The sequence below is a fragment of the Clytia hemisphaerica genome, unplaced genomic scaffold, assembly GCF_902728285.1.
Source record: "Clytia hemisphaerica strain Z4C2 unplaced genomic scaffold, Clytia hemisphaerica genome assembly, whole genome shotgun sequence".
Lineage (NCBI taxonomy): Eukaryota > Metazoa > Cnidaria > Hydrozoa > Leptothecata > Clytiidae > Clytia > Clytia hemisphaerica.
This window is the reverse complement of record NW_027104416.1, coordinates 139,134-162,839: the sequence shown is the minus strand read 5'-3', so window position 1 is coordinate 162,839 and position 23,706 is coordinate 139,134. Positions and strand designations below refer to the sequence as shown.

Here is a 23,706-nt window from a genome sequence, read left to right as displayed (position 1 = left end):
CTTCCGATTTGAATGAGAGTTAATTATAATTAATTAAAATTAAAAATAATTCAAAAATAAATCACAACAAATCAAAAATAAATCAAAAATAAATCATAAATCAAAAATAAATCAGAAACAAGACGACTCAGAGTCGAAAATTTCGCACAGTGTTTGATTATTCATAGATGAAATAATCATTTTAAACGACCGGGACTGGGGGAGTACTAGGTTGGAGAATGTCAGGTCAGACCTGAGAAAAACTGGCTCTAACAGAGAATAAAGTTATCCTTACAGAGACAAGTCGAAAAAGTGACTCTAAGAACAATTATTAAAAGAATTTCTAACCTTCTAGAGATCTTTTTTTGACTTTTCAAGTTTCGTACCTTAAATAATTCAGAGAGACTTGGGAAGGTCAAAAACCAAACCTTAGCATCAGCACATACCTGGCACCTATTAATGTCTAAGTACTCCCCTCCCCCTTTACCATTAAAAGAATGCAAATAAATAGAACGAGGCTAGAGCTATAGCTTTATTGCCACCTAAATGTGAACTGTCCCAGTGTGGCCAAGTTACATGAATACAGTCCACATCAGTTTTTACTGCCAATATATATGAAATTGTATATAGTTTGTATACGGTATATTGTATATAACCTGACCTGTGTTGACAAATAAATTAATATCAATCTGACAAAGATATATACAATAATTTACAAAAATACAAAAAGTTTACACCTTGTATAGATAAATCGAATTTAAACCAAATTAAACCAAAACATATCAAAAAGCTCAAACTCTATATTCTGCTATTTTGGTCATGTTTGCTATCTTCAATATTTTAGCCCACAAGGTTGTACAGTAACTTTTTATCTTAGAGAGGTACGTGAAATTTGTGCAGAGATTTGAAATCCTCAATGTTGAAATGTACTATAGTTTCACATCATCACAAGCAATAAGTAACAATCCTCACTTTACTCATCTTCTTTCCTTTTTCTTCATAGTTTCTCAATATTTCAAAAACTTTTAGTCATACTAGATTGTTCACCCTCGTTCACCTCTAATATATCTTTCCTGTATAACTTTCTTTCTTCTTCTTGGTGCTGAGAATTAGTTTGAAAGGTAAAGAATCTACACTTTTGGGACAACAAACACTATACAATATATGCTATCTCAATAAAGCAAAATCAAACACAATCAACTGTGGCAGGCATTTAATTTTGATGATGCCTTGAAAAATAAATATATATAAAAAGAGTTTGATTAGACCATGAGGGCTATTTTTGGCAAAATATTGCTATTAGATAAGAAAAATAACTGTTTGAAAGCTTGAAAAAGCACAAATTTGGAAAATTACATGAAATATTCTAAATTTGGTGGAAATTATAGTGAAATTTTTAAACCAATTTTCTTTCTGCAAAAGTTTTTTTACCTTTAAAAGCTAAAACTTTGTTACTGCTGTTATTTGCATTGCATCCATATCATTGAGACGTGGAGTTAAACATTTTTGAGAATTTTTTGATTGACTTTACAGTAGAAAATTGATTTCGAGCAGGTCGATCAAATTTGATAACAATCTTGTCATTGTTTCCCTCACTCACATTCATTTGGGTTGACCCGGGTGAAGGCCTATTCACTTTCCAAGTGAACCGTTGCCATCAGGAATCGAAACCTTTGAAGCCTGTGTAGTATTCAAGGTTAATGACCACTATTCCACGAAGCGCCCATCCAACATGCCAGACTCTCCCATTCGATACAATCGGTGTCCTTTTCCAATCGATTACTAATCGATAAATAATTGATGGATTGGATATCTATTGTTTTTGATAATCGATAGGCAATTATAATCAAGATTTAACGGGAAGCTTTTGATTGGCTATCAATTGATGGATTTTCCATCGATTTACTCTAAAGATGTTCGATATTGTTCACAATCAATCGACAGCCAATCGATGAAAAACCAATCTATTATCAGTTAGAATAGTCTCGATTACCTAACAATTCAATGATTATTGAAATCAAGCGGTATCCAATCAATCGGTTGGTTAGCGATTACCGTAACTTGGTCTAATGTGTCGACTTCCCTCCTCTAATCCGACACCCTTTTTACCAGCTGAGATTTATAGAAAGATTGAAACTGTTTTTCTTTGCTTATATAGTGGTCAGAGAGGAATAACCCTTTATAAATCAGTGATTCAAGCTTTCATATTATTCCTTTCTCTAAAGAAGGGTGTCAGAATTTAGACGAGGGATGTTGTTATTAGACCAACCCAACTACTTACGGTAGTCATCGATTGGAAATAGTTATCTAGAGTGGGAGAGTCTGGAAACTGACACATCTCACCTACCTACCATGAAGTCAGGTAACTTGCATCAGTGGAGGGAAACTTGCATAGCCATCAATCAAATGACTGACCAATCAAATAGCAACAAAAATTCCAAAACAAATGAACTACGCAGCTCCGCACACAGCTCTACTCTATCATTTTTGTTTTGATTTAACTTTGTATTTTAATGACCAGACGGGTCATTCATTTTGAGGGCTATGCATGTTTGCCTCCACTGATGCAAGGTAAATTAACCCGATCTCACGGTAGCTAAGCTATAACAAAACAAAAGGTATATATAAAACTTTTATCACTTATACACATTGGCATCCCCTGCCATAAATTTTTCTGTGAAATACTTAGTAAATGATAATCTGTCTTACAACACAACTTAATCAAATATCAACAAATAACTCTACCTGTAAAAATGAAGATCATACCTGTCTGTTGTCTGTGTTGTTGTGTGTGTAGTGATTTTCAAGGACAGTTCTTTAATTGTAAGATTCATATCACTTTATTGGTGCATTTACTAACTACACAAACATAAAATACTATGCTAAAAGAAAAATAATCCTCTTTAAGTACTCTAAAAACATGACAAAAATACAAAAAACCAGAGCAAGTCTGACAGCATGCTGAAATCCGCCATTAAAAAATTAAGAGAGCAATGTTTACGAATGCTTGGTTACGCCTACCTAACACTTGCAGAGGGGAATCATTAAATTTTATCTTAGCGAGTGAGTCCATATTTCAGAGTTTTCGAGAATGTTCTAGAAGTTTCAACTACTTTCGTTTTCTAATTTTTCTTCCGCACCGCCGCCGCCGCCGCGAAAGCCTATCGTAATACTTTCGCTATGCGAAATCAAAAAAAAAAAAAACACACAATAAAATTGTGTATAAAATTTGCCATTTTGTCTTATTTCTAGCGTGATTTCTGTTTTTAATGATTTTTTGAAATTTCGACATGAAAAAAAAGTCAGTTTTTTAAAAATAACTTTCGAACTACTTTTTCAAATTTAATGTATGATAGCTCAAAATTCAAGTTAGAGCATCCTCTTTACGATTAAAAAAGAATGAACAAAAAATTTAAATCCTGAAGCTCACAATATCTCAACAAACCTGTATACTTTTTTTTGGTGCACCCGGTAGATGGAGAGAATCCGTCACTGTAATGACCTAAATGGTCGTTGAAATCTTTTATTTTAAATCTATTCAAAGCGGCTTTTCTTAGATGAACCATCATTGGGAGCAAAAAACATCAATTTATAAATTTATAAGAACAGAAAGAGGCTGTTCGGTTGATTTTGAAAAACTTAATTTTGCCGAAAACCCTTGTTAAAGTGCGATTCGAAATAGTTTCAACTGATGTTAGACTAAGAGAGTATATTGATTTCATGAAGATACATTTTTGGGCTAGCATTTTGTTAACATTCAGAGTTGCATCACATTAGCATTGAAAGTTTCTTTGATTTATAATTGACAAGTGTACGAGGGTTTTTATGAATTATTCATAAACTAATTCTTTTCCTCAATCAAGCAAACGAGGTAGGGAGCATAACAACACTATTCGTTCGGGTCACTTTCAAAAAAAATCAACAAAAAGAAGAAGATATGATATACTAATTGAGTAATGAGAAAAGTTTAGGGGCCGATGAAGCAAGACAAGATCTGTTCGTTAATGTTTGAGTTGTAAGTTGATAAATAGGTGAAGCAGAGCAGTGTAGTGCAGAGTTGGCAAGAGATATACCAGATACTCTGCGAGGAGACTGGTAAGAAATCTGAGTGTAACTTTATTATTACAAGAAAAGCAGAAAAAACGATTTTAGGCTGGGCACTTGACGGCAGGTGATTTTGTCTGTATCTAACTCGCTTAGACCGACGATTGGGAATAACAATAGTGAGGTACATACTCTCGCAAATGTATATGAAGAATATCATTGCTTTATTGGTTCTGGTCATCGGTATTGCGAACTCAGAAATACTCCGTTTGAGACAATGTAACAAATATGACGCAGAATTTTCAAAAATCAAATACAATCATCGCCTGGTTGGGGCGACAATTACAGAATTAGGCTCACTCTCGTTGAGAAAATGTCTAACAAGATGCATGTATCACACGACATGCCATTCCGTAAATTACATGCGTTCAAATGAGAGATGTGAACTAGTGGGTGATTCAGCCGAGCAAAATTCGACAGGAATGACGACATTTGAGCAGAGACAAGAATGGAACCACATCGAAACAAACTTCTACAGAAAGACTGTAAGATGGACTTTTTTGTCTTAAATAGTTCAACTAAATTGATTCTTCTACATAAAAAAATTGTTAAGACGTTTTTGATACTATCATGGTGATATTATAACAGGCTATACCAGAAATGATTTGTACCCCATCTGTTGAAGAGGTTTTTTTTTTGAAAAGGTGACGAACGGGCAACGGTTAATTTATAAGACCTCCAGGTAAGTCCAATAAGTTAAGAAAAACGACTTTACAGACTCTAAAACACCTAACTTCTTAGAAAATTGTAGAAAGACACTCACAAAACGGTGAAAATATTCTAAGAACATTTCCAGACTTGAAGCTCAAAGAACATCTAAAGACTTAAAAAATTTGGGTGTTCTTAAAATCGTTTGTCTTTTTTTCATTAGATTGGGGAATGGTGTATGGCGAACGATCCATGTCCAGCTATCAAACAATGCAGGGATATCTGCGATGGAACTCATGAATGTGTAGATTTTTTTAATGCTGGTAAGAGTAAGACTCGTTCAGGCAATTTCCTCGTGACTACGATTCAACGTAGAGAAACTAAGTGCTTCGTTGTATCATTCCATTTTATTTCTATTGGTGGGTTTGGAAAATTGATAAAAATGTCCTAGAGCCAGATACTCATCCAAGGAACAAGTGTGCCAAATTTCAGCCAAATCCGACCCTTTTTGAAGTTTCCAGACTTTAGTTTTAGCCTTATTTTCAATAAAAACTCGTCCCGGGAATCAAAAATCAAAAACCAAAAACAACCCCAGATATTCACCCAAGGAACAAATGTGCTAAACTTTCCGCCAAATCCGACCACTTTTTGAAGTTTCCAGACAGCCCTAAAGTTTTTGTCATAGACACATTCTAGCTTAATGGAAGTTGAGAATAAACTTTAAACAGTAAGCTAGCTCTTGAAATGATGAAGAAATTTGCTTCTTCTATACTTCACAGAGATGGAAATTCGTTTGAGATGGAAACAGACAGAAATAAGTACATTAAAGGAAGAAGTTTTGGCGGGAAGAAAATTTGGCGGATTTAGAGGATTTGGTCAAAATTAAGTACCCACCAAATTTAAGTTTTTCCGTCATCCGCCAAATTAAATTCCCGCAAAATTTAAGTTGCTCTATTTATTCCCCCAAATGTGTGCTATTTCAGGTTTTAAAACAGGTTTTTCCTTTTTTTAATTGTGTTTTTTGGACAAAAATGTCCTTCGTCTGCTAAATTAAATTCCAGCCGAATTTAATTTTTCAAGTTAACCGCCAAATTAAATTCCCTCTGAAAAAACCATCCACCAAATTAAATTTCCGCCAAAATTTCTTCCTTTAATGTAATCTCTCTCATATTTTTCTCTTATTTAACAAAATTTATTATTCTCATAGGCTCATTGATCCTGTTCATTCAAGATGCATCACAATCGTCAACATTGAATCATTTTAATGCTATGAAAGCATTTGATGGCGATGAATTGACTTTTTCACATACAAGTTCGGGAAACTTACCTCCCTGGATTAGAGTGACCTTTACCCAGCGTGTTTTCATCTACTTTATTGAGTTTGTGAACCGCCTCCCGACCAACCAGAATTGGGGGAACAGAAATGATCACACAGATTTAAAAACAATCTTATATGAAGGTTAACATTTTAAAGGAACATAAAAGTACTGACGAAATTTGTAAACAAACCGTATACAGCGGGATACAAAATCAAAACAAATATGGTTGATTTTGATTGTTCTCTTTTAATAACACGTGGTTCGCGCAATGTTTACATTTAACTACTTTTATGTCCCTTTAAAGAACAAATGACTCTGATAATGGAATACTAGTCTTAGGTTATTTCAAAATCAAAATATTTGAAAAACTACATGGTAATTTACCCCTTAACCATTTAGAACTTTCCCCTATCAAAGCTATCTAATAAATTTATATACATGTCATTTCCCTTATCTAAAAGAAGCAAGGAGGCTGTCCCTTGAATAACTCAGTCTTCTTTTTAATCAAAAGGTATGAAAAGACCCGTATTACTAAATATGAGTCAAAGGCATTTACAGTGTGCCCCCAAAAAGCGGACAAACTTTAATATAAGAGAAAAATCCTCAAAGTTCACTATCTAAACGGGGCTTGGAATAATTGAAAATAGGCGAAAATAAAAAAATGTAGTGTTTCTGGAATGCGGATGAATAGAGCTTTAAAGATAACTTTTATGTACAAAAAGTATGAAGTAAGCCCTGAATACTAATGTATCAACTACTAACGAAAAAAACTTGATTTACAAGCGGGAATATAAATTAGAGGATATTCCTTAACATAAAAATTGTCCACTTTTTTCGGGATACACTTTATATGAAAGGGGGGGGGGTTGGGATGAAGATAACTTACACCTTTTGATATTTTGACTTTGTCAACTGTTGACTTTTAATTCATTTTAAGGCACACAAAGTATTGAAACGTTTACAATTTTTAAGGGGATACCGGAATAAGAAACCCTCCTAAGATACTTTTTATGATTCGAATCTCTCTGTAATTCGAACATTCGAAAATATGATTCCTCTTTTGAGTTCGAATTAGCGAGAGTTAACTGTTGGCTTTCAATTTATTTTAAGGCACACAAAGTACTGAAACGTTATTTGGCAATACAGGAGTATTAGGAGTGCGAAAACATTTCACTTGTTGGAAGTACGCTGATGCTTTACTGGCAATACAACTGACTGGTAATCGATTGAATATCGGTGAAATATGGATGTATGGATATGCTAAACCCTAGAGTTGTGTAATTGATAATGGACACGAAGCAAAGTTTATTTCTCGGACTGAAAATGGAGTAAGTTAACAAACCCAATCCAAAGTTCTTGAGCTATGGCTATTGATCATTTTATTTTCCATACGACTGCAATGCAATCGTAGCATTCCATCCGCTTGGGAGGAATATAAAAGTTTGTTTGCAGACAATATTTTGTTCTGTAATATTTTTATTGCACTAGTTACAGAAAAATTGTAGAAAGTTTTGCGTTAAACAGCGTTAAATATTACAATATGTAAATTGCATTGCAGCGTATTGCAGCACTGGGCTAATCTGTGCTAATTAGAGTCACATTTTAATACTAGCACCATTTTTTTTGAATTCTTAATTATCAGTTTTGTATCCCTTTAGTTTTGTGGCATTGCTACTTTTATAGTATTTATTAACTGTGTAAATTATCTTATCTAATTTCTTTTTTTTAGCTACGTACCGCTGTTTACAATCGCACTTACCTTTAAATTTATTCCCAATGGAATTTTTTACTTTGTTCGTTAGCTTTTTCGTGAACAGAGTTGATTTTATTTTTTGCTCGTTATTTTGCAACAATCAGACACACTAAACACTATGATTCCTGGTGTTGAAATGAAACTCCCAGGATATAAGAACTGATTATCAAGAGTTATTGATTTGATTTGGCCAGGGCGATTTTTTTTGAATGTTTAAGAGTATTACGCCCAAACGCCCGAAAGATATTCCTACCCAAACGCAAACAGAAGCCTATCATAATACTTTCGCTAGGCTAAATTAAAAACTAAATTTAGTCGTGATTTACAAAATTCCTAGATTCTAATATCTCTCTCCTCCCACCCTCAGACACCGCCTTTCCAAACATTCCAGAGAAGGGCGATGTCGAGACATCAAAAGAATAAGGAGATTGATCTTCCCAGAGAAGGGCTTTGGACAGTGTTGGGTTTTATCTTAACCAATTTCTGTTTTTTTCAGTTTCTAAAATCGTTCTTAAACTCTACTGTTTTCTAAGATAACTGTAGTTGTTGACTTGTATGGCAGAAGATACGAAACGAACCTCAAAAAGGTTTTCATGTAAATACTCTGAATTATTGAACAATCAAACTGCAAACAACAATCAAATAATCTACAGTTCACATGTGACAATAAAAATAGAACAATCGAAGAAGAAAAATCAAAATTGTATCAATGTTTTTCGATTCAGAATTCAATTCTTTACCAGTCATGTGATGTCCTTTTCAACCAATTAAGATTTCCTTATTTCGAGGGGAAAATAAAATACTATGGTTTTACCATAGAGGTAATAAAAAATAGATGGAGTAACAACTTTTCTGTAATAGCCACTCGTTTAGAAATTTCTTTCAAATCGGCCTCCTTTGATTACCAATCCTTGATAGCAAAAATCAGTCAAGATATAGATTATAAGAACTAAAGTAAAGTTATTCTGTCCAACGAAACCTCGTATTTTTAGGTAAAATGCGATTTTTTTTCGAGTAATAATTTCTTTATAGTTTTAAAAGAAGTTTTAATTTTATCGGGAAACTTTCGAGAGGTAAACTTCTTCAAATTTTGCGAATTCTTTGTTGTTTGTGGAAGGTTCTTTGCTATAAATATCTTTAGATCTAAAATAGCAGCTGCCTCAAAATTTTGATAGAATATAGTTGAAAGATTGGCATTAGTAAATATGTAAAAATTGACAAAAATTGCCGAGGATTCCCTGAGCAGCGAACATTTTAAATTCGGTGTTCTGTGCTTATTCTTGCAAGGTTTTCTTATGTTTTATAAACAAAACTGTCATCACACAATGAAACTCTACCCTTCGAACCTTATTCTCATAGGCTCATTGATACCGTTCATTCAAGATGCATCACAATCGTCAACATTGACTCATCATATTGCTATGAAAGCATTTGATGGCGATGAATTGACTTTTTCACATACAAGTTCGGGAAACTTGCCTCCCTGGATTAGAGTGACCTTTACCAAGCGTGTTTTCATCTACTTTATTGAGTTTGTGAACCGCCTCCCGACCAACCAGAATTGGGGGAACAGGAATGATCAAACAGATTTAAAAACAATCTTATATGAAGGTGATACTAATGTACCATTTTAAAGGAACATAAAAGTACTGACGAAATTTGTAAACAAACCGTATACAGCGGGATACAAAATCAAAACAAATATGGTTGATTTTGATTGTTCTCTTTAATGACACGTGGTTTGCGCAATGTTTACATTTAACTACTTTTATGCCCCTTTAAAGAACAAATGGCTTTGATAATGGAATACTAGTCTTAGGTTATTTCAAAATCAAAATATTTGAAAAACTACATGGTAATTTACCCCTTAACCATTTAGAACTTTCCCCTATCAACAAAGCTATCTAATAAATTTGACTATATACATGTCATTTCCCTTATCTAAAAGAAGCAAGGAAGCTGTCCCTTGGATAACTCAGTCTTCTTTTTAATCAAAAGGTATGAAAAGACCCGTATTACTAAATATGAGTCAAAGGCATTTACAGTGTGCCCCCAAAAAAGCGGACAAACTTTAATATAAGAGAAAAATCCTCAAAGTTCACTATCTAAACGGGGCTTGGAATAATTGAAAATAGGCGAAAATAAAAAAATGTAGTGTTTCTGGAATGCGAATGAATAGAGCTTTAAAGATAACTTTTATGTACAAAAAGTATGAAGTAAGCCCTGAATACTAATGTATCAACTACTAACGAAAAAAACTTGATTTACAAGCGGGAATATAAATTAGAGGATATTCCTTTACATAAAATTTGTCCACTTTTTTCGGGATACACTTTATATGAAGGGGGGTGGGTTGAAGATAACTTACACCTTTTGATATTTTGACTTTGTCAACTGTTGACTTTTGATTCATTTTAAGGCACACAAAGTATTGAAACGTTTACAATTTTTAAGGGGATACCGGAATAAGAAACCCTCCTAAGATTTTTATGATTCGAATCTCTCTGTAATTCGAACATTCGAAAATATGATTCCTCTTTTGAGTTCGAATTAGCGAGAGTTAACTGTTGGCTTTCAATTTATTTTAAGGCACACAAAGTATTGAAACGTTGTTTGGCAATACAGGAGTATTAGGAGTGCGAAAACATTTCACTTGTTGGAAGTACGCTGATGCTTTACTGGCAATACAACTGACTGGTAATCGATTGAATATCGGTGAAATATGGATGTATGGATATGCTAAACCCTAGAGTTGTGTAATTGATAATGGACACGAAGCAAAGTTTCTTTCTCGGACTGAAAATGGAGTAAGTTAACAAACCCAATCCAAAGTTCTTGAGCTATGGCTATTGATCATTTTATTTTCCATACGACTGCAATACAATCGGAGCATTCCATCCGTTTAGAAGGAGTTATTGTAATGTAGTCGCCTTATAAAAGACGGCACGTTGAAGTATGTTTGCAGACATTTTTTTGTTCTGTAATATTTCTATTGCACTAGCTACAGAAAATTTTGCGTTAAACAGCGTTAAATATTACAATATGTAAATTGCATTGCAGCGTATTGCAGCACTGTGCTAATTAGAGTCACATTTTAATACTAGCACCATTCATTTTGAATTCTTAATCATCAGTTTTGTATCCCTTTAATTTTGTGGCATTGCTACTTTTATAGTATTTATTAACTGTGTAAATTATCTTATCTAATTTCTTTTTTTTAGCTACGTACCGCTGTTTACAATCGCACTTACCTTTAAATTTATTCCCAATGGAATTTTTTACTTTGTTCATTAGCTTTTTCGTGAACAGAGTTAATTTTATTTTTTGTTCGTTATCTTGCAACAATCAGACACACTAAACACTATGATTCCTGGTGCTGAAATGAAACTCCCTTGATTGATTTGATTTGGCCAGGGCGATTTTTCTTTTGAATGTTTAAGAGTATTACGCCCAAAAGATATTTCTACCGCACGCAAACAGAAGCCTATCGTAATACTTTCGCTAGGCAAAATTAATAACTAAATTTAGTCGCGATTTACAAAATTCCTAGAATCTATTATCTCTTCTCTCCCACCCTTAGATACCGCCTTTCCAAACATTCCAGAGAAGGGCGGTGTCGAGACATTAAAAGAATAAGGAGATTGATCTTCCCAGAGAAGGGTTTTAGACAGTTGGGTTTTATCTTAACCAATTTCTGTTTTTTCAGTTTCTAAAATTGTTCTTAAACTCTACTGGTTTCTAAGATAACTTTTAGTTGTTGACTTGTATGACAGAAGATACGAAACGAACCTCAAAAAGGTTTTCATGTAAATACTCTGAATTATTGAACAATCAAACCGCAAACAACAATCAAATAATCTACAGTTCACATGTGACAATAAAAATAGAACAATTGAAGAAGAACAAGTAATACTTTAATGGACCTACCTATTTATAAAACGAATAATTAGAATTTAATGGAAGTAATGTATAATTTTAAATTTCGATTTATATATCTATTGGAACGGAGAAAGCAATTAAGAAACGCATCGATGTTTAACGGTGAAAGAAAAATAATATCGACACTTTAATCAATCATTCAGAGAAAATTAAAACTGAGAAAATCTCAAAAAACCGCTTTTTTCGGGACATTTCCGGTTCTAGCGGCCGGAAAAATTTCTTTTTCGAAAATTGGGCTCTGTCACATTTTGGGCATTGCCATTTTACATCATTGTGCAAAAAATCATGAAAATCTGTCGAGTATAAGTTGAAAAAATGAAGGAAAACCGTTTTTACGCCGGTTTTCGGCTGTTCCGGCGATTTTTAAGGAGTTCCGGATTCAAAGGATGATTTTTTTGGAAATCAAACGATGCTAAGTTTTGGGCATCATCATAAAGAACATTTTTCTGTAAAGAAACAAATAAGTTGAAAAAATGTGACGGAAATGTGAAAAAACGACGATTTCCGGCACATTTCCGGTTCTACAGACCGGAAAAAAATTTTTTTCGGCAAACGGTTTTCGACACCTTTTCGGCAGTACTAATGTGCATCTATGTGCAAAAAATCGCAAAAAACTAATGATAAAATCTCGAGAAAATCTCAAAAAACCGCTTTTATCGGGACATTTCCGGTTCTACCGGCCGGAAAAAATTTTTTTTCGAAAATTGGGCTCTGTCACATTTTGGGCATTGCCATTTTACATCATTGTGCAAAAAATCATGAAAATCTGTCGAGTATAAGTTGAAAAAATGAAGGAAAACCGTTTTACGCCGGTTTTCGCCTGTTCCGGCGATTTTTAAGGAGTTCCGGATTCAAAGGATGATTTTTTTGGAAATCAAACAATGCTAAGTTTTGGGCATCGTCATAAAGAACATTTTTCTGTAAAGAAACAATTAAATAAGTTGAAAAAATGTGACGGAAATGTGAAAAAAACGACGATTTCCGGCACATTTCCGGTTCTACAGACCGGAAAAATTTTTTTTCGGCAAACGGTTTTCGACACCTTTTCGGCAGTACTAATGTGCATCTATGTGCAAAAAATCGCAAAAAACTAATGATAAAATCTCGAGAAAATCTCAAAAAACCGCTTTTTTCGGGACATTTCCGGTTCTACCGGCCGGAAAAAAATTTTTTTCGAAAATCGGGCTCCGTCACATTCGAGGGTTTATAGTAATGCACCTTTGTGCAAAAAATCAGAAAAATTGAATGAGCCAATCTCGAGAAAAGTTGGTAACTAACTAACTAACGAACACGGGTTAATTTATAGGACCTCCACCCCACCGGGGTAGGTCCAAAAATCAAAATTGTAAAGGGGGGAGGGACCCTTGATAAGTTCTATCGATTAACTAAAAATCGATTCACTCGAAAACTGCAGGAGATTCGAAGGGCAAATTTATTTTGTCAATTCTACACCCTATTAGGAGCATAATATCAAAAATTTGCCCTGATTTAAGGGGTACCCTACGAAGTGACACAATTCACTACTTAGGCCGCAGGTCTAAAATATGAAGTAAAGTTTTCATGTGGAGGCAACCGAACAGAACTAAAAGCTTACCCCTTCGTGACACCAGTCTTGAAGAATATCCAAGTCACCTCGTAAAAATGCCTGTAGAAAAAAGAGCATTGGACAGGTAAATCGCGAATTTCAAACGAAGATCAGACCCTTAACCCTTTGAAAATGTTCAGTATCTTGCTAGTAGCGTAGCTAAGAGGGGCGCAAAGTTTGTGTAGAAGAGTAGATTTTATGACACTCTAATTATCTATTCATGGCATTAATAGATAATACAGTGTCATAAAAATTTCTGCTCTCCTACACAAATTTTGCCCCCCTCTCGGACAAGCTAATGTTTTGCATTGGGGAATTTATTTTATTGAGGAAAGATTGCGATTGAGTTTGCTTACCGAAATGACCTAACAAGGAAAGAGACAGGGCAATATGCTAGCAAGTATCAGCCAGTCAGGTTTCCCAATTTTCGCAAGTCTGTTAGCTGCTATTAGCTCAAGTGTACGACATCGCATAAGGGACTAGTTTAATTAATCCTGGTGCTGCAAAAAAATCATGTCAGTCTGATACAGGCTGTAGTATGGTTCTTACCTCAAGAACAGTGGGGATAATTTCAAATTCGCATTCTTTCAAGAAGTTTTCTTTATTGAATGATGGATCAATCTTTGAAATCTCTGTTAACGTTTGAGCTTGCTCTGATTGCGAAAATACGTCCACTGGAGAAAAGTGCAAGAGTAAAATTGATTGAGCTCAAAAGAGCTTAACGGACAAATTCATCAATATAATACAGTGCAGTCTCTTTATTCGAACGTCTATAAATCGAATGTCTCTTTAACTCGAACAAGTTTTATGACCCCTTCAGTTAACAAAGTCTCACGAACCTTACTCCATAACTCGAAATTTCCTTAACCTTTCCTAACCCATGCGTGTTCCAATTTTTGGAGAATCCACGGTATATATAAAAGAAGACTGTTAAGGAAACATTCAATATCAAAGGAGGAGGAAAAACAACAGGAATATAAAAAATGACTTTTTCTTACTGAAGACATCTTGAAGTTTATCTGTGACAACACGTGTTGCTCGCACCATGACATTGTCAGATTCATCATACTTTGTTTTCAATGAGAATAAACCTGAAGAGACAAAGTAAGAATTCTAGTTCTTTTGGATTATCGCATATAAATTAATCCATTTTCGTGATTTTAAACATAAAGGATAAAAACAATAAGCTCAAGACCATACCAAAGACCTGGTAAGCGCAGAGACGTTAGTGAAATGAGGTTGAAAGCAAACAAATAGAAGTTGAAGCTTATCTTCTTGGTAGGAGGTCACAAGCTTAGATTTACGACCAAGAACTTTTAGCCGGATGATATCAGAATATGAGGGGTGAAGAGCATGGCATTTCTTTAGGAAGTGTCTAAAACCAACATTACCAGGACTAAGGTACGCCATTTTTCATCGATAAAATTTATTAAAAGATTGATACCTTGATAGTACCCCTTAATCGATTTGGATCAATTCAAAATACAAAGTCAAATGTCAAATGTCAAATGTCATAAACCGCATCAAGTAGTATACAATTACGAATTCCACTCGATTTGTGCATAACGGTCTATTCAGTGCCGTAGGAAGCATTTTCATATGGGGGGGGGGCTGAAGTTTAGTGACACCGCGAGGGTCAACCTTGGTTTGGCCCGAGGGGGGGAATTTTGAAAATTTGAGCTCTAGATTGCTTGAAATTGCACTCAATTGTGACACTTACGACAAATTAAAAAAGAAAAACTTTGCATTTTGCAAAATAACCATTTTTGAAAAAATTATTGGGGGGGATATAGCCCCCCTTGCCCCCCCCCCCCCAGTTGCTACGGCACTGATGTTTGAACTTAGGCCTCTTCCATGCATACAGTTCATAGCCTTATTAATGATAGAGAGATGATACATAAGTTTTATAGGTTGTCTTTCCTTTTTAAGCTAAGTGGCCAGTGTAGAGAAAAACCTTACCAGTGACAACGGGGTTGTTATCTCTAAAATCTTTCCATTGTTCTTGCCATTTGGAATCTTTGTGTAACACGACATCCTGTGCGTCTCTAGAAAGGACAAAAATAAAAAGATAACATAATAGGTGTTAATAAGATAACGCGATAATTATTACGAGAGGTAATATTCATGAAAGTAAGTAAGTTGGAGACCACAGTCAAGGTCAAAACGAAGGAAACCTTTTCATTAGCGCTGTCTGTCTGAATGAAGGAGAGGGTGCCAGCCGATTAACATCGATTATCCGTTGATAAGCATTGATCAACCATCGATTAACGTCGATTATCATCGATAATTTAATCAATTAATCGATTTAATACCGATTACATTGAAAATCGATGCCGTGGATTGACTACGCCTAGCTTTTGAATAGATTGTTTGATTGCCTTTAATAATCTGATCCCAAAGGTCAAAAGTTCGATTCCGTTCGATCAAGAAAGACTTACTCATTAGCTTCGAATTGCTTTGCTTCTTTCACCTTTTCATTTTCGTTTGATCGTCGCCTTAGTTTCTCTGGTGTTAAAAAAATCATACATCATATATCATACAGTATTGAAGATTATACGTTACTTGTACATAGCTCAAACCAAAAAAAAATGCTATAAAAACATTTTCTTTCTCCCAAACCTTCAGCAAGTACCCGGAATAGACTAAATAAAACGTGTGGAGAATTTGAAAGCAAAAGATTCATTTTTGATTGAGTTATGGACTTTTAGATTTTAGAGTACTTTTTTAGACCCACCCGGTATATAACGAAACTTTATAACGTAATATTTAGAATAGAAGAAGAAGCCTACTCCTATAGGGAAGAAAGCTATGAAAACTAAAATCAATCCATTTCAAGAGCACTCGCCTTAAAAAATCTGTATTAACAATCTGGTTATTGAACCAGTATAATTCAAGACTACAAAAAGGCTTTGAATGGAATAGGCCATGTCACGGTCCGTCGAAAGAATCATGGGTAATCAGGACCACCGCCCTCCGATAGTGACTTTCTGTTGTTTTTGAGGTTTTTGCGTCTAACTACGGGTAGCCATTATGAGAGCGCCATCAGTCCTGACATGGTGTCAGCCCCCCCCAGAAATCTGAAGGGCACCTAGGCCAGGTTAGAAGAGGGGGGCTAATGCCTTGCAATTCTTTGGGGCTACCTATTCATTATGGGTACCTAGCTGTCTTGATGGAGGCTCTGGGGGCTGGTTATATTTTCCAAATCGAATATTTCAAAATATTTCAAATTATTGAATTTTTTTACCCCAGCACCTAGTTTCCCATCCAATTTCTCTTTCGTTTCCCATCACGCCATCTTTTGCTATATTTTTCTAATGTGGTTGTTTTGATTTACAGCCGCCATCTTTATAGCATAACAACAAAGCTTATTAGCAAGCGTTCATGCGTGAGCACTTTCCACGCTATCATTAAGATTTTAGGGATGACAAAAGAACAAAAAGTGTCAATTCAAACAATAAGCTGTTGGGTCCTTAGAAGACATTTCAATGCATACATTGACCTTTATATACTCTGGACCAAGTTTCTCAATCCCGGCCATGTAAAATCTTTAATCGGTCTTGTGGAAAAATGGTACTCTACTGGCTCACTCAATAGCGGTGTAAATTCATTGAGAGCGCTAGATCTACTTTCCCTCGAAAACTTTTGATGATGTAGCGCCGTTAGACGTTGATTTCTAACACTGCAATGGCTTCTTTACGGGTACCAATTCCAAAAAAAAACTTCGATCAAAGATGGCAGATATAGCTTGGTCCAGGGATATATAAAGGTCAGTGGGTGCATATCATGAATTCATGAAGTTTAGAAAAAGTGTCCTTCTTACCAGGTCTTTGGTACGGTCTTGATTCTTTGGCTATGTCATCAAACAAGTCTTCCCTCACTGCTGAAAAAGCCTGAAAAAGTAAAGTTTTTTACCATATTACTTCGAATAAACAACACCCTCTTTTTTTCCTACCCATTCACTTTGAATACAATAATGACCGGTTAGTGAGGGCTGTACTGAGAAATATTGCCCGAGGAACAGTGTTCATTTTCCTTTGAAAAAACTGACGTCACGATGAGTTTTCCTAACGACGGGCAACTCTGTGCAGTGTAGGCCCGTCGTCATGCGAAATGAACCAATTGCATTGCGCAAAAAAACGTGCAGCCAGCTTCGAAAAAGTTAACTCTGAGTAATGTAAACTTTTCAAATTGTTATAGAAATCTATGATTTGAAATGACCCGAATCACATTAAGGTGGCGGTCTACTGCCAGATTTTAAAACTCAAAAAATCACATTTTTGTCAATAAAACAATAACGACTTAATATTTCTTTATGAAATTTTCAGGGAATGTGTATCAACTATTTTTTTTATCAACATTTCCAAAAATAGAAAAAAATCTAAAATAGCCAAAGACGGGGGTAAAACCAGTTCGGGGGTAAAGTAGCCCAAAAATCTTGTGTCAGGCTTTTTGAAACACTGAGTTCAGCTATGAAGTTAATTCTTTTTTTTACTAGACTGATATTTGAAAAGTCTACAGAATGAATTGAAAAATTTTTCAAAATTTTTTTTCAGGGGGTCAGAAACTCAAAAGTCGATTTTTTGAAATTAAAAACAGCAAACCAGTTTTCAAAAAATCTAATCAATTCATTCCATGCCAAACAGCATTACACAACTTCCCTGAAAATTTAAGGTTGAAAGCTCGTTCCGATCCAGAGATATCCCTGACAAGGCGAACCCCCGGAAACGCGTTTTGAGAAAATCAAGGAAAAAGGAAAGTAAATCAAGGAAAAAGACAGAAAATGGTATTATTTTTAGCTGGAAAGCTCTTTTTAAAAAATTTCTTCACTAAAAACTCATCAAACCATACAGGTTCCACAACCCAAAGTAAAATATTTCAAAAAAATCAATAAAATATCCAGAAATCAACAAAAACATGTTGCGCTAAAGTCACGTAAACATAGTAAAATTTGCGGTAATCTTGCGAAAACATCAAATTTGGGTAAAAACAACCACAAAAGTGTTACAAAACGTTAATTGAAAGTGCAGCATGACTCTATGTAGGCATAAAAAACGTTTCCATTGCATATACTTGTTCATATTAACTTGAATTGACAATGACCAAGCACGACCAAGCTTGACCGAAGGCGGTTGAACGGGCAGGTGACAGGTGAGAACATGTGGGTTGAGAAGTTACGTCCAGTTCATTTTAATGCACATTTCCATCTATGTTGCATCATGTTGTACTTGGAAATATCTCAGATACATTTAAATCCACAACAAAGCGTCATGTCAGTCCCCAAAAACACACCGTTAATGTCCAAAACAAAATGGCGGGCGACAACTTGAAAGTTTTTCACAGAAATCCAACAAAATAACCAATGTGCAGCAGCTTGTTAGCTTCTGTAAAGTTTATTCTCCATCGCAATCAATCATTTCTATCAAAGAGATAAAGTTTTTGTCCAAAACATGCCAAAAAATCTGCAGAATCATGCCTCCAGCTGTTTTTCAGTTGTTTTTGTCAAGTTGCACTACTAAGGCTACCATCTTTCATTTTAAGGATTACGTCATACCGCGCAAAAAATTATTTTGACGCCCGAAAATTGCTATGTTCTGACTAAGATTGAAGAATTAAGTACTCAGCAACGGGATTTTTTTCGTTGCTAGGGCCATTTTTCAGGTACCCAGCAGAACAAAAATGCTCGCTGTGGCCTGAATAATGAAGATATCGCTCTGAAATTTTCAGGGGATATTCAGAAAGACTTAAGGATTTCAAAACGCCCAAAAGCCGAAATTCGATAATTTTTTCGATGATTTTCGATTTGGCAGTAGACCGCCAGAATGATACATACAATGCTCTTTCTCAGCCGTTAAGGTGAAATATTCCTTGCATTGCAGGAGTTTTAGACAAAATTAATAATTCCGACACAAATTTCTAACGTTTGTCTTTATTACAGTAGTAGAGTCTCTTTGATTCGAACCTCGAATGTTTCCTCGGACCAATTTTTTCGTTTCTTCAGTTAGATGCCTTATAAACCTCGTTCAAATTTATCGTTCAAAGAGACGTGACACGACAAGTGCTTTTTTAGGTGTTCAATGAAATACAATTTTGGAAATACATCCTACAAACCTGTGAAGCTGTTTTGTATGATTGTGTATCCTCAACTCCCTCTGTTGTTTTGGAGATCTTCTCTGCTGTTTCTTTAGCTGTTTTACCTAACTAATAATAAAAAGAAAAACCAATATAGCAAAAGCTTCATTATACAGGCCATTTTAGTTAGTAAATAATGTCTAAAAATATGATTCGAATTGAAAGTTCTTTGATTTTTTTTTTTTGAAAAATATTCAGGAGTGGAATATTATCAAGGGAATAATGTGAATCGAAGCCAATGAAAGCACAAGCTCCATGGCTGGGCTATTCCAGTCAATCAATAAAAAAGCTGAAACATTTGATAAAGAAAAATCTAGTAGAAAATCGTCCAAGTTTGTTCCCACTATTATCAGTAGTCCAGGCAAAGTTTTTCGTCTGAGATGGAAAATGGATTTCACACAGCAAATTAGAATAGTATTCTTGAAATTTTGATATATCATGCAGAATTTTGAGCCACAAAAGCCTCTTTAAATAATTGAACGCAGTTGAACGTTCTAAATATTCCATAAGGTCCATTATTCCATAATATTGAATATAGCCTCAATCATGATAGCCTCAACAAAAAACGTCCCCTTATTCGATGAAAATTGACATCAGAAAGTATAAAAATAATGAGCTTACTTCTTCGGAAACTTTCTGACTCTTCTTGTAAATATCACTTTCTTTTGCATCTTTGTATACCTATCAATTCAGAAATTGCAAAGAGAATAATATATTGAATTATTTTTTACTTAGCTGATGTTTGTTGAGAAACAATTAAAGTAGGAGTTCTGGGGACGATATCGAGTTTTTACAAGCTCTTGTTTGATTTGGTTGGTCCTCAAACAGTAATAAAACAATTTTGTTACTTTTTCTAAAGAACGCGTCATTTATTACTTCAAATGACCAATTATCAAAGTATCTTATAAAAACTCCATCTCATCTTGAGTTCTGATAAGAATTCTTTTGACTTGATTTTTGATGATATGAACGCTCTGATACTTTGTATGGTACGAGCACTTTTGACAGCTAAAGTATTGAAGATAAATTTCAAAAAATAATGTAAAAAGGGCCTTTTTTATTTCAGAGTAAATTTTTCGACACTACACTTTGTCATATTTAATCAGCTTATGAATTTTTTCAATTCACCATTTTCACAACTGATGAATATAGAAACATGAAATTCCAGAGTCTTCTGACAAAAAAAGATTTGTCTTTTTACTTGATTGTATTCATGATGTGCACCATTGCAATGTCTTCCGTTCCACCCAGTAGCTCATTGGTTGAAAGTGACGTAAAATCAGTCAATACGTCACTTTTAACCAATCAGCTACTGGGTGGAACGGAAGACATTGCAATGGTACATATCATGAATATCCGCTCCTAGTTGGTTGAGCAGTGTTTGAAGCTTGCTAATTTGACTTACTTTTTCAAAAGTCTTTTGTGAATCTTGTACTGTCTGTTCAACCTTTTCCACATACGGAGAAATGTTTTCCTATGAAATCAAAAAAAATAATTAGCTACATCAGTATAATGCACTAGTTTCATTGTTGTGGCAAAAGTGCAAGGATTCTAACAGTAGTGTAAATGCAAAGAATGAATGGGCTATTCCAGAAAGGATTTGTACCCCCTATGTTAATAAGGAGGACTTTTTTTGGGAAAGGTAACTCCCTGGATTTCTTTTTCTATTTTTCAGAAACCACTTACATTTTGGACCACCCTGGATTTTCAGCCAAATTTTATCGACCAGATCACCTGGATTTTCTATTTTCTAGACCACCCTGGACGCCATATATCTCCTTAACATAGGGGATGCAGACTTTTTTTGGAATATGCCAATGTAGTGTAATTTACATGCAAGATTGAATGAATATTGAGCCAATGCTCACAAAATGATCAAATACATTTAACAAATGATCTTGTTTTAAGAAAATGGGCTACCTTATAAAAGTTTTTTTAAGGGATTGCACTAATTGAGTATTCTGAGGAAGGTAGAACAGTAAATTACTGGAAACATAAAAATCACATCACGATTCTGGTCCAAGGGTGGGGATCCCTAAAGAGCTAAATTTCACTTCGGCCAAAATTCAATAACGAGCAGGTGAATCATGCTATCATGGATAGATCTACATAACCCAAAAATAAAAAATCACAAGTTAATAATATCAAATGAAATATACATTGACAAAAATAAATATTGAAACCTTGACTTTGTGCATAAAGGTCAATCTTGATTTAGCATCTTTGATAGCATCTGATTCTTCAAACTTTTTCGCTTCTTCTTTAAATTTCTCAAGATTTTCCTTGAAAGAGAAAAAATATACTCACACTACTGGTTTGGACAGGAAGATCCAGCATACATGGTAAAAGAAAATTACTTCAGGATCTCTATTTGGATAATCACTGAAAAAAATTATCTTAATTTTTATTTATCTGAGTCTGTCTTTTGCACAAGTTTTTCTTTAGTTTAACCTTAGTTGGTCTGTCTTTTTTTGAAGAATAATAATAAAGGGGGTTTGGGGCATTTTACCCCTTGTGAAGTCTTGAATAAGTACTAGTTACCGCATGACTTCGAGTGCAATACGAAAAATATCGGTAAAATCTCGGAACGAGTAAAATATTGAGTATTGCACGAAAAATTATGTGATAACTAATTTATTACCGACCAAAAAATTATTTTCTATCTTTTTTTTTGTTTGTTTTGATCCTGTTCATCAGTTAGTTCAGAGCCATTTTTTTTAAAATCTTCAGAATAAAGAAAGTCTGATACCTCACCCTCTTAGATTTTGCTGAAATTTAGACCAAATGATCGATCTCTCACACACAGAAAAATTTCACCTTGATATCTCAAGTATTTTTGCAGATATAGTGTCTCAAAGATAGGCTACTAAGCGAAAATTGACCCCTAAAAATCATGAACTCTGGTGGGGGAGAATTTTGAAAGCCAATGAATTTTTATTCAAGTACATTAGAAGAGCTGATTTACAGTGGATTTCAAGAACTTTTTGTAGGGAATCAGAAAAAATCAAATTGAGTTTCCAAAATTTTCCCCGAAAATCTCTAGCACCTCCTGTAGAGGGCATCAAATTTTGCGTAATCTGGGTTTGGAAACACTTTTAGCTGGCTGCTGATGGTCTTTGGGACTTTTTTGAAGCAAACTTTTGACCTGGAGTGGTTTACTGGTGGGTTTTGGCCACAAAAATACCATTTTCAGGATTTCCATCTTTGCGTAACCGTCAAAAATGACCGAAAAAATTGCTATTTTGGCAGACCTGGAGCAAAATTCAAGATGGCGTATCTTTTTAAGGCAACACCAATTTTTTTTAAACTTACAGCAAGGATTAATAATTTGCGCTTTACCGCAAAATTTCTAAATCCAAGTATTGTGATTAGCTTTAGACTTTCCAATATCTCTATATTAGTGTACACTAACAGTCTTACTTGTTGATTCTTAAACAACTAAGCAATATTACTAGGGTGATAATTTATGAGATACTGCAAACAATGCTGTTTAAATCTTCTGGACAAGAAATATTAGACAGTCTAAAGCTAATCACAACACTTGGACTTAGAAATTTTGCGGTAAAGCGCAAATTATTGTCAAAGTAGGATTTCTGAATGAGTCTAAAAAGTTTTTGAATAGGAATTGAGTACTGTTAAACCCATAAGTTGAATTAACCTGCTTATATTTAAGATTAATATTCACCAAACTGTGAAAGGTTGAGGCTTTTCCTGGAAATATAGGTCCTGGAATGGTAGGAAAGGCCAGATGTCAGTCTCATTTTTTTTACATATTCTGTACTTAAAAATAAAGAAACCGTCATAAAATANTAAGCGCAATTATTGTCAAAGTAGGATTTCTGAATGAGTCTAAAAAGTTTTGAATAGGAATTGAGTATTGTTAAAACCCATTAAGTTGAAGTAACCTGCTTATATTTAAGATTAATATTCACCAAACTGTGAAAGGTTAAGTTTTTTTCTGGAAATATAGGCCCTGGAATGGTAGGAAACGCCATATGCCAGTCTCATTTTTTTACATATTCTGTACTTAAAAATAAAGAAACTGTCATAAAATGTCATCTGTTGATGGAAATGACCTGAAATCTTTTTCAGTTGTTCCCCTAATGCCAATGATTAGTTGGCTAGAGAAGATCAACCAATATTTTGAGAAAAATTATCCTGTTAGAGCCCTTAAGTGGGCTGATTTAGCATTTTAAGAGGGAGAAAACAACGAAGTTAAGCAAATTTTCAATCGATCATATCTTTAAGAG

At 34.5% G+C, this 23,706-nt stretch overlaps 1 protein-coding gene and 1 long non-coding RNA gene across 2 annotated transcripts; one reads left to right on the top strand and one right to left on the bottom strand.

The window, feature by feature from the left end:
* The first annotated feature begins 4,958 nt into the window (after positions 1-4,958).
* On the top strand, positions 4,959-7,130 carry LOC136820265 (uncharacterized). The gene is made up of 3 exons (XR_010848543.1): positions 4,959-5,054; positions 5,939-6,190; positions 6,988-7,130. It is a non-coding gene; the product is annotated as an uncharacterized lncRNA (long non-coding RNA).
* A 6,184-nt stretch (positions 7,131-13,314) lies between these two features.
* LOC136820260 (mitochondrial import inner membrane translocase subunit TIM44-like) lies at positions 13,315-21,758 on the bottom strand. The gene is made up of 10 exons (XM_067076458.1): positions 21,640-21,758; positions 20,862-20,930; positions 20,078-20,137; positions 19,436-19,525; positions 17,148-17,217; positions 15,766-15,832; positions 15,287-15,372; positions 14,326-14,418; positions 13,877-14,001; positions 13,315-13,387 (listed from the first exon to the last, which is right to left on the bottom strand). Exons 1-10 carry the CDS (start codon positions 21,652-21,654, stop codon positions 13,325-13,327), a joined length of 738 nt encoding a protein of 245 aa, XP_066932559.1. The 5' UTR covers positions 21,655-21,758; the 3' UTR covers positions 13,315-13,324.
* Positions 21,759-23,706: the final 1,948 nt, after the last annotated feature.